Source organism: Gossypium arboreum, chromosome 7, assembly GCF_025698485.1.
Source record: "Gossypium arboreum isolate Shixiya-1 chromosome 7, ASM2569848v2, whole genome shotgun sequence".
NCBI classification, from domain to species: Eukaryota; Viridiplantae; Streptophyta; class Magnoliopsida; order Malvales; family Malvaceae; genus Gossypium; species Gossypium arboreum.
Genome location: NC_069076.1, coordinates 100,504,452 through 100,516,475, shown reverse-complemented (window position 1 = coordinate 100,516,475; position 12,024 = coordinate 100,504,452). Strand labels below are relative to the sequence as shown.

At 33.3% G+C, this 12,024-nt stretch overlaps 1 protein-coding gene across 1 annotated transcript; it reads left to right on the top strand.

Annotated features, from left to right (window-relative positions):
• Positions 1-1,828: 1,828 nt before the first annotated feature.
• On the top strand, positions 1,829-8,610 carry LOC108466449 (ATP-dependent 6-phosphofructokinase 4, chloroplastic). The gene is made up of 14 exons (XM_017767140.2): positions 1,829-2,415; positions 3,120-3,166; positions 3,258-3,297; positions 3,421-3,483; positions 3,556-3,693; positions 4,485-4,643; positions 4,720-4,773; positions 4,896-4,964; positions 5,487-5,616; positions 5,737-5,777; positions 6,022-6,246; positions 6,860-6,908; positions 7,531-7,685; positions 7,961-8,610. The coding sequence occupies exons 1-14, from the start codon at positions 2,167-2,169 to the stop codon at positions 8,126-8,128; spliced, it is 1,587 nt and encodes a 528-aa protein (XP_017622629.1). The 5' UTR covers positions 1,829-2,166; the 3' UTR covers positions 8,129-8,610.
• Positions 8,611-12,024: the final 3,414 nt, after the last annotated feature.

Below are 12,024 nucleotides of genomic sequence, written 5' to 3'. Positions count from 1 at the left end.
TTAAATATAAAAGTAATAATATATCTAAATTTGGAAATTTTTAAGAGATGATAAATTATTTGATGCAGGATTTTTCACTCTTGCACAAAAGCAATGGAAGTGGTTGATGCGGGTATCAAACTTGCTAACTTCCTAAAATTTTGTATATGTTTAAAAATTTAATTATGTTTACTGTATTTTTTAGTGGAAACAAGCAGAAAGGATTTTTCAGTTGTAAAATAAATTACTTACTATTTTCTCACTTGATTTTTAATAAGAAATTAGACATTTCTTCGTTATTCGACTAATAGTTTAGTTATGATTCTAGTTACATGGTAAAAGGTAATTTTATTATACTGCTAATCCTAATTTTTATTTTTTAAAAAAATTAAATCTTCTGCATTCATAATCTCTAAAACTGAACAACTTTTATTTAAATAATTTTGTTAATGAATGCGAGGAATCTCTTTGAGTACATTGTTGTTGACAGCTTTAAATTTAAGAAAAATAAGATAATACCTGTGTCACGTACCGAGACTTTAGCTCTAATCACATTCGACCTTAGATTCGTTTTTTCCGCCAACAAGCCTAATTTAGCCTTTGAGTTTCGCATGGGAAAGGCTTGACACATGTGGAAGTGTTTATATTACTCAAAGCTAGCTTGAACATACAAAAAAAGTGAGGAGAGTCTCTACTTATATAGGCAAGTCCTGAATTATCCAATGATTACAATTAGTCCTAATGGATGGTCAATATCACATTCTAGAACCTTCACACCTAACCTTATTAAATGTTATACAATGGTGAAGAGTTCTAGAGCTTCTGAAACATTCTACATGAATCCGATCCTTCTTTGGATTTTTAAAGTGCTTTTTTCATGTTTGTTGAATTCATACTTGATGAGGTGTTACTCACATGCAATACGTGACACTTGTACATTGTATTTGCTTTTAAAGCAACCTAAAACTTTCATGTATAAGTTATAATGTAAAACCCAAGTCTCAACAAAAATACTTTAATTTGATCACGAAAATTTCATAAGCTTAGCCCCTACCAGGAATTGGCTTGCAACAATGGTCTCGATTGTCTAATGCTAGTTTTCTTGTAAACAGAACCACGTGCTAGATGTTCAATTTAATGGCAAAATTGTCATGGGAATCAAAGCTGCAGTCATGAAGTAATTAGGAATTGCTAGTAAAACTAATTTAGCAAGAGTGACTACCAACTAAGGAAAGTTTCCTAATATCCCAATCATTGAGCTTTCTACGCACTTTCTCTAATACGAACTGTAAAGTGTTTATTGTAGCACGCTCATGGAATAAATAGCTGCCTACCTACACCCTCAAATCACCCACTTTCATGAAACTTAGTGTATCACTGATTCTAATAGCTAACTACTCTTCGAAAAATAAACTTGAGTCTTGCGGCACTGACCTTATATCGAGTACATGACTAACTGTTTTAAGTTCACCTTGTAAATTAAATTGTGAAATCATTAGACACATGTAAACTAACTTCACTGGAGTATAATTTTCGGACCAAACTTCTTGATCAATTAAGTGTCCCAGTCCCTCCATGCATAGCACAAATAACATAGGGGTAATGGGTTCCCCTAATGGATGCCATGAATTAGCCGAAATGATTTTATAGTCTCACCATTGTACAGTACCTGAAAAGGATGCTGTAAGAATACAACACACGACCAAAACACAGTGAAAAGCATACATCAACCAAGGTGTTTTCTAGAAAGTCCCATCCTACGTTTTTACCAAATCCATTTTATTAACCATGTATTGACGTCCTGCCAGCTATAAAACTGGGTTGATTTGGTTGCACTAATTTCGACATATGAGGCCGCAATCGGCAATGGATTAACGATAATCTTGGTTATCACCTTGGTTCTTGTTGATCCATTCTAACAGTTGAGGAATTTCCTAAATTGTTTACCAAGAAAAAATATTATTAAAATAGTTAAAAAATTTCTATATAAAGAATCCAGATGTTTGTTAACTGACTAATGATCATAAGCCTATTTTGACTTAACCGCTTTCTTACATCACAGAAATAAACAGTCAAAGTTAACGACTCCACGGCACTCTCATTTCTTACTTTTTATTGTCACTACAAAAAAGAAATTTCCGCAAAAATCACAAATCTTTGAAAGGCTTTTGGATTTTAAATTTTCCAATGGATTTATCGATTTCCAGTCCATTCCGCGGTGCTTTTCCTGCACCAACTTCAACCTTCATCCTCAATCCGAAATCTCGATGTTCCCATTCCTTGAATTTCTTTAAGCATCAAAACTCTTACAGCAAAAATCCGCTTTTTTCCCGCCAAAAAATACCGATCAGAGCTCAGGTTTCAGATCCGGCGGTGGATGATGGGTTTGTCATTGACGATGTCCCTCACTTGACTGATTTCCTCCCTGATTTGCCGGTATTCACTTCACTTTTCAGCCTTCATATTTTATTTTATTTTATTTTTTGCTTTCGTGACTGTTGTTGATTCTTTTTCCGAGTTTGGAATTGTTTTAGTTGGATTAGTGTAGAGAAAATCATTCTTGTAATGATTAGAAATTTTGGCTTCTGTTATTTGGTGTTGATAAGAATAAACTGGAAGAGAAAATATGGAAAAGAAAAAAACAGTCTAAATGAACTCTCCTTATAAAAAATAAAAAAGAATTGAGAAGTACTTGAGTTTAAGTGATTTGGAGTAAAATTAGATGAATGTTAGAGTTATAAAATAATTGAGCTGCTTTGGAAACCATCAATGTAAGAACTTGGAAATTATTTAAATAAGAAAAGTATCAAAATGAAGAGTCTTTGATTTCTAAAAATCTCTCACATTTGTAGGGACTTAAGAAGTGCATTGCAAGAGATGTTGTCACCTTAAATCTCACTTTGTGATTCTTCTGACTTCATTTATTCAATTAGTTATCTCTCAATGTCACTTCTCTTCACTTCCATATGAACTTACAATTTATACTGTTGCCCAATCTGTTGATATCCATGCTGTATTTCTTCATCTGATTTTTTAGGTTTTTGACCGCATTCAAGTTCTTCCAACTTCTTGGTTTTGTATTCCTTTTATACATAAATCATATCTTTTAGTTGTTTTTTTTTATTTACTTTTTCTTTCAGTCGTATCCAAATCCCTTGCAAAATAGCCAAGCATATGCTATCGTCAAGTAAGTGCACTTATTTTTGGTATAATTTTCGTAATAGTTGTGGTCAATTTCAGTTTCATGGTCACTAAACTTTAATCTTCTGTCTTGCCAGGCAAACTTTTGTTCGTCCAGAAGATGTGGTTGCTCAGAAGGTAGGTAACCAAGACAGAAGAAGAAGAAAATGAAGAAAAACACATCCCCAAAGTTGTCCTGATAAACTTATTCTATTTGATTCAATCCTACAATGTCTTATCTGTTTCCTTTGTCTTGTTTAGATTGTTGTTCAGAAGGATAGCTCCCGAGGAGTACATTTCCGGCGTGCAGGGCCCCGTGAAAAGGTATGTTTCTTAAGATGTCATCATGCTCTTGACATGGGTTCATTAGCCCATTTAATGCTTTTTTTATTGCAGGTATATTTCAAATCAGAGGAAGTGCGTGCTTGTATAGTAACTTGTGGTGGTTTGTGCCCAGGGATCAATACAGTCATTCGGGAGATTGTCTGTGGATTAAACTATATGTATGGTGTTGATGATATACTTGGCATTCAGGTTAGATCATTTGATATTACATTTTCTTCGATCATGTGTGGATTGTTTTTCATGAACTCGTGTGGTTTTTGCTTATTCATTGAATATATCTACTGTTCATCTTTCTTATATTCGTTTAAAATTTGTGCATGAACGTAGTTTTTAAAATCTGAAATTGTGTTAGCCATTTTTCTCTTTCAGCAAGAAAGACAAGATGGTTTTCTATGGGTATAGTATCTCCATTTGAGCTTAGTTTAATAGTTTTCAAGTTCATATTTTAACTATTAATTCCAGATTGTCTAGGTTCTTACCCAGTTATTTCATATTCAATTGATATTTTACAAATTCATGCTATAGTATGGCAATATGCAACATGGCAACTATCATTCTGAGTTGTTGTTTACTGCTACGAGAAACTATTCATGCTAGCAGGACTGCTGCATGTTTTATGTTATTAATTGATACAAGGCCCTAAATACTGGCTCCATGTCAACTGGAAAAATAATTGACTAGTGCATCTATTTTCAGCACATGATTTTTTTATTTCACTTGAAAAATATTTTATGGTGGCTCCTTTAAATGTTCACATGTTTAATAGGACTGTTGCTGTGAAAAGAGTTTAAAGAGCTTCTAGTTTTTCTAGATTCCACAGTACATTGCGCAGTTCACTTTGTGATCATTCGTCTGTTTTTTTTCTTCTTTATGTATGTTTCTCGGTTCTCTTAAACTTAATTCACATTCTTTTACATTGATTGTATCAAATTTTAGTTGGTTGCAACATTGTTTCATCGTTATACTGTTGAAAATTCTAGGGAGGATATAGAGGCTTTTACTCTAAAAATACCTCGACATTAACACCCAAAGTTGTGAATGATATCCACAAACGTGGTGGCACCTTTCTTCTCACTTCACGAGGAGGTCATGATACTCAAAAGATTGTTGATAACATCCAGGACAGGGGAATCAATCAGGTAAGCAGTTGCTTTCTTGTCGATAACAAAGTTCCCTCACTGGTAGGTAGATTGTCAAAATCTCTATGGATTTCAGGTTTACATTATTGGAGGAGATGGAACCCAGCGAGGGGCATCTCGGATTTATGAGGTAATAGGTCTTCCAACATAAGATCATTCCTTTTACTTGGGTGTATCCATCTTGATCTCTTTGGATTTTATTTTTTCTATTTCTTACTTTCTGTTGTTTCCTATGGGCACATTTTCTTCAAGGAAGTTGAGAAACGTGGTCTTAAGGTAGCAGTTGCTGGCATACCCAAGACAATTGATAATGATATTGCAGTAAGTTCAACCACAATATTATAATGTTTGAGAGAGTAAAATAAGGTAGTATTTTGCAGTGGTCATATGACTACCAAAGTTGTTAACTCTACAAAGAATATAAAGCATGCTTTACTTTTAGTATTTAGACTAGACCCATGCACCTATCATTTGGGTTTTAGATAGTCCTATATCAAGTGAATTTTATAGCTTATAAATACTCCCAACTAAGAGGGTACTGTTCCTGGGTAAAAGCAAATAAAGTGGCCTTCTTTGTATCTGCAGTTTTTAGAATGATTGGAGTGTAAAACATCTTAATAATTATTCAATTACGGGGCCTCTTTTTCCAACTGTTGACTGCTAATTTTTACATATTTCTTCTATTTCTCTTACCATATTCTCTTTATTCTTTAAAGGCCCTTTGCAAGGCCACGATGGATTATATTTTTCTAATGCTCTTATAGAAATATGATTTTCATATACAACTTTGAAGGTTGCAATCTTCTGTTTAAACTGACTGGTTATAATTGTGCCTGCCTTAAGGTGATTGACAAATCTTTTGGTTTTGATACTGCTGTTGAAGAAGCTCAGAGGGCCATTAATGCTGCACATGTGGAGGTAGAAAGTGTGGAAAATGGCATTGGAATTGTCAAACTCATGGGAAGATACAGCGGTTAGTGTTTTGAACTTTATAGAAACTACATGATAATTATGGAGATAATGCATATTATGTGTGTGTGTGTGTGGTGTGGTGTGGTGTGGTTGGCATCCTCTTTAACTAATACTCATGCAGGTTTCATTGCTATGTTTGCAACCCTGGCAAGTCGCGATGTGGTAAGGTCTTGGTCCCATTTTCTATGCAACTAGCTTCATATGATAAATACCTCTGAATTACACTGAATATTAGATGACTATACCCTTTCTTGTCTTTTTTGTTATCATTGTTTATTTCCCCATACTTCAATTTCCCAAGAATTCATTCAACTTGAGTAAAGAGTAAAGTGTAATATTTTTGTTCAAATTCTTCATCTTTGTGTGGTTGATGTCTAACAATATCATAATATTTGACATGCAACAGGATTGCTGCTTGATTCCAGAATCACCATTCTATTTGGAAGGCAAAGGTGGACTCTTTGAGTTTATTGAAGAGCGACTAAAAGAGAATGGACATATAGTTATTGTTGCTGCTGAAGGAGCTGGTCAGGAATATCTTGCTCAAAGTATGCAAGGAATTGATGAGAAAGATGCATCTGGAAACAGGCTTCTCCTTGATGTTGGTCTCTGGTTAACCCAAAACATCAAGGTGGGGTGCATAATCTCTCTTATCAGCTTCAGATTTTTAATTCAGTAAATCATGGTATCACAGTCTCAACAATACCTTAAGGAAGAAACTAAGGCTTTTATTTCTCCTTCCCTTAAGCAACCTTTCTCCAGAAGGTTTTTTATTGAAACGAGCATTGAAGTGGGTGCTAGTTGTAATTAATATTCCTTTGTTGGATTCTGTGTTTAATTTCATTTTATATAATCATATATCAATGCAGGTTTAGAAATAGAAGCATCTATAATCTAGGAAACCAGAAAAGGAAAAGATGGTGTTCTTTCATGCATTCTGAACTATATACCGACAGGAAAATCTTAGTGCACCACTAGAATATTATGTTGCATGAAACATTTTTGTTTGAGTTTAAACTTTACTATGAACTGGTTCTTGATTTCTGGTTGTAGTAATTTTCCTTGAGCTCCATAACAGAAGGGTTTTAGTGTATTAACACAACAGCTCGTGGTGTATAATTATAAATTTTGGAGGAAATTGTAACTCTATTATGTTACCAACGGTCTTTGGTAATCAACCCTCTTTTTGTTCTTCTCACCTGTGCTTTTATCATTTCCCCTTAATTATTTACTACTTCATGCAGGATCATTTTACTAAGGAGCCGAAGATGGCAATAAATATGAAATACATTGGTAAGTTCAACATCATATCTTTTTTATCCCCACTCTTGTCCTTGTGGCTAGTGCAATTTTATTTGATCTGTCATTTTTATAGTTAAGATAATCCTGGTTAAGAGATTTGGGTGTTTTGTCATGCTAATTTTACTAAAACCGCAAGAAAATTCTTGGATATGCATAATCCATATTTTGCAAATAGTTAGGTAAATGATGGTTGGTGCTGCAATTACTTGATTTGTTATGCATTTGATCATGTGCTACCCTCCTGAAATAAGATGTTTCTGTCTGTTTCATTATGCTTGGTACTTTAAAGAAATCTTGTTCAAATATCATGACCAAACATGAAATCATGAGCCGCAGTTTTACTGCAAACCTCTTGGAAACTTGTTTTTCTCTCTGTGTCATCTACCAAAATTTTACTGAATTAACTGTTATAATAAAAGCAGCTGGTTTGAAATTATCTACTTGCATGGACACCAAATTTCATATGAGGCATCTTTTCATTTTAAGAACCTTTTCTTGAGTTTTTGATGTGGAAGTTGGTGGACAAAATTTGAACTCTCCTCTAGATCGGAACTGCTTGTTCTTATTATTTCATGTGATAAAACTAAAATTATTTTTATCTTTCATCCTCCAGATCCTACATACATGATACGAGCTATTCCGAGTAATGCATCAGACAATATTTACTGCACCCTTCTTGCACAAAGTGCTGTGCATGGGGCCATGGCTGGATATACAGGGTTCACAGTTGGACCTGTAAACAGCAGACACGCCTATATTCCAATTTCTGTAAGCTTTGAAGTTTTCAATGGTTTTAACTTTATTTTGAAATCTAATAATTTTGCTTGACATCTAATTGCATTTATTCTTTTGAAGTTAAAATGTTTCTCCATGAACTAACTTGTTCGAAATTCAACTAGTTTTTTCCTTACCTTACAAGCATCCATCCCCCAAAACTGAAGATAATTGGTTGTTGCCACCTCTTTGCAAATTAACCTAGTTTTTGTACTGTATTGGAGTTGACGTCTAACTTGGAATGTCGCTGTATGGTATTTCTGTTTCAGAACGTTACTGAAACTCAAAACACCGTGAAGTTGACTGATAGGATGTGGGCTAGACTTCTTGCTTCGACAAACCAACCGAGTTTCCTGAACTGTGATGAATCAACAGGTGGGAAAGTCTGTAAAGATACTATCGACTTGATCAACAACATGAAGATTACATCTATTTAGATTCGATTGATATATGCTCCGATGTAAACACATCATCATGGCTTCATTTCTTACCTCTAATAATTTGCAAAACACTTCAACTTCGACGCTTTGAAGTCACCAAGAAGTCACCATCTGCATTTAGCTCATATTTGGGTTGCTACATATTTGTTCTCACTTTGGATTGTCTCAAGAATTTGATATCATCATGACACATTGCCAACCTATATGTATATTATATTGAACCGGAAAATTTTGCTTCAAAGTGTATCAGCATTGATATTTCAGTTACTTCGATTCCGATGTTTATCCATTTTCTTGAATCCTTATGTGTATCTTTCGTTGCTCCTTTTTTTACTTTGAAAACTAAGTAGGCACATTTGCATATGCCAAGAAGACGTTCTTAAAGTGTATATTGTCAAATATATGTTGGAACACCATATGTATTTACATAACATGACATTGATCGTTAATTTATTATATTGATATGCTTGCTCGAACAACATGCATTTGGACCCTGAAACTCTGATCCTCCCTTGTGATATATTCTCTAAATAGTAGTGCTTGTTAACTTGTTGCTTATGTTTATTGGAAAAAGTATGTGACGGGTCTTGGACTTGCGTAAGTCCCTTTTATTTAATAGACATGTCTTTAAGGATGGAAGTTGTGTTGTTGGCTCATGATAAATGATATCTAGGTATCGTTTATGGCAAAATAATGCTAACCGAGTTGCGATCCAATCTAATTTTATAGGAGTAGTTTTGTCGGGTGGGTTTAATATTTAAATTTTACAATAAAATTTAAAATTATATATGAATTTTGATTCAATTTATATTTTAATACATCAATTTGGTTTAGTACTATTATATGCATGTTTTTATTCAGTTGCATATTTAAAATTTTAATTTTAATTAATAGTATATGTTCAGAAAAGAACAAATCACTTTTATTTATGTTCACATTAATTAACTATAATTATTTGTAAGTACAATGAGTAAACATAAAAAGTGTCATATCAATAACAGTGCTTGTGTTTTGTAAAAACTAAATCAAAATCAAAACATGCTCTAAATGTAATATCAAATCATGTAAAACTTAAAAAGTCAATCCCATTCCAATCAATAAACAAAAAAGAAAAAAAAGGAAAAGAAGAGTATATTTATTAAAAAAATTTGTCATGATTTAGCCGTTAAATTGTACACCTTTTTTCACATTGAAATCTAAATTCTATGGTGTAAAAAATTGGTACTTATAATATCTTATAGAATTTGGTCCAAAATTCAAATTGCAGTAAAAATAAAAAGAAATGACCCAAGATATTGCAACAAACATTGAAGGAGCAACAGCAAGAAAAATGTATCTATGCTACTGTCATTTGCAGATGTATCTATGCTACTTGGGGAAAGCAAGATAATGACAGAAAAAAACATAAAAAATACAATAAGCACAGAATAGAAAAATGCCCTCAATCAGTATCCAAAAAAGAGATAGGAAGAACAAAGCACAAGTTGGAACACCATACCACTCAATATTATGTAATCAATACCTAAATATATGATTAGAAGTCAAACAAGTAGTAATCACAATAAAGATGAGGGAGAAACCAGTAGCAATATCAGCGGCTGGCTTCCCAAACCTGATAACAAATAAGGTTAGGTATGAAATTATTTTAACTTTTAAGGATAAAAAGGAAAAATCATAGATAAAATATGGTTATATTTGTCAAAGGAAAAGGCTTCACGGTTCACTGTAGGTACACTGAAGGCTTTGGCTCTAGTCAAAGCAAAATAGCATTTTTGGAGTTTGTAACGCATCGAGGCTGCGTTGAGACTTCAGTGAAAATCTAGCCTAAATGTGCCTTTGTGGAGGCAATCAGTGATCCAAAGGAAGTCAAACTTAGAAAAAAAGTCTTCCCATTAAAGTTTGCCATGATTCTCTCACAAAGTGAAAGGGATCATATATGAATTATAAATTTTTAAAGGAATTAATGTGTAATTTTATCATTATATTAATTTATAGTTTATCATTATATCTGAATTTGAATTTAGTCTTCAAATATCAACAAAAAGCTTCAACTACTCTAAAATAAATATTATCTGATCCAATTCAAACAATATTGTTGTTCCTTTCTTCCTACTCAATTTAGCATATTAATTAATACATAATTTACTATTACCAATGTTTTCTTAAACCCGATGTCTCATATCAAATTTAAATTATCTTAAATAGTAACTCCGCATAAATCACTAGACATATCTTTAAATTTTGATAATAGGTAAAATAATATATATATATATACATAGATAAATTGAATTATAAAAAGATGCACATGGTTTTGACTTTTGAGTCTAGTAGTCCCCATCAAGCTATTCTATTATTACAATATGAGAGCAAGCTGGGAAATCTAAAGAATTGAAAATGGATACGGCAGGTTGAAATTTATGATAATGAGATCGTATGAATAAAGGATAATGAGATCATATGAATAAAGGGTTGATGATAATAATATTATCCCTCTTCTCTTATATCTTTATAAGTCGGCTATTTATTAGTCTGGTTTTTTGGTATTCTCTCTCTCTGCAAGTTGCTGTAATGTGGGCGTTTGTTAGTACATCTCCATCACTCGCAACTTGTTACACTATTATCTATTAATTATGTGTTTATATTTACACATTTCCATCCAAGAGTAGTAAGCAATATCAATTTTGCGATTATCTACACACGATGTTATGATGTAGCACCTAAAGTGGTGAAGTAATGGCTAACTTTGCACTTAGGTCACCAATAACTCAGTATAATAGTAGCTAACACCACTTTACATATAATAATAATTATTCTCAACAACCTTTTAATCCAATGATAAGAACAAAGCATTCTATTGTAAGTACGAGCGTTTGATTTTGTTAGAATTAAGTGACCCAAATTCTTATTTAAATAAAATACGATGGAAAATAAAATAAAAGTAAAATCCATATAGAACTAGACTTCTTTTATTTTATTTTAGAATAAGGTTTTTAAACCTTATTAAACTCCATCTATTTTATATTGATTAGATAAGGTGTTTCAATCCTACTAGAATATGGCTTTGCAAGCCTATAAATAGACATAGTCTATTCCTCTTGTATTTGAGTAAAAATTTTTCGACATAGTGAATTTTCTTCTCCTCTGCCGTGGTTTTTTTCGAAAGGGTTTCACGTAAAATTTATGTGTTCTTTATTTTTATTTATTTTATTCTATTTTATTTTTTCACAAATTGGTATCGAGCTTCGGGTTATTCATCTCGATCACGGTAATGGCGTCTTTGAAGTATGAAATTCATTGTTGGATCGCAACACCATTTGCGTTGTGGCAAATTAAGATGCAAGCGTTCTTGCAGATGGATCTAGAGGATGCCTGCTAGGATAGATAAGATGCCTTCGACATTAACGAGATGAAGAGAAGAAGCGTAAGGATCGAAAGGCATTAACACAATTACATCGCACTTGTCCAACGAAATTTTGCGAGGATGTGATGAAAGAGAAAGCTGCCATTGCATTATGGAAGAGGCTAGAACAAATATGTATGTCGAAAACTCTAACAAGCAAGTTGCATATGAAGCGGCGTCTTTATGCTCATCGTTTGGAGGAAGGTGCGTCGTATACGAACACTTAACGGTGTTTAAAGAAATTCTCTCAAACTTGGAGGCCATGGAGGTTCAGTATGATAAGGAAGATCTAGGGTTGATTCTACTTTGTTCGTTGCCCCCGTCTTATTCAACCTTTAGAGACACGATTTTATATAGCCGCGAGTCTCTCACAATTGATGAGGTTTATGATTCTTTAACCTCGTATGATAAGATGAAGCATCTTGTGGTTAAACCCAACTCTCAGGGAGAGGGTCTCATTGTTAAGTGGGAGACAAGACCGGAATGTTGATGA

What these genes read in the sequence shown, in the direction of transcription:
- LOC108466449 (XM_017767140.2), top strand. Translation starts at nt 2,167, where the DNA reads ATGGATTTATCGATTTCCAGTCCATTCCGCGGTGCTTTTCCTGCACCA. An exon ending in GTGCAGGGCCCCGTGAAAAG is followed by an intron (nt 3,484 to 3,555) that starts GTATGTTTCTTA and finishes TTTTTATTGCAG; the next exon opens with GTATATTTCAAATCAGAGGA. An exon ending in AGGACAGGGGAATCAATCAG is followed by an intron (nt 4,644 to 4,719) that starts GTAAGCAGTTGC and finishes TATGGATTTCAG; the next exon opens with GTTTACATTATTGGAGGAGA.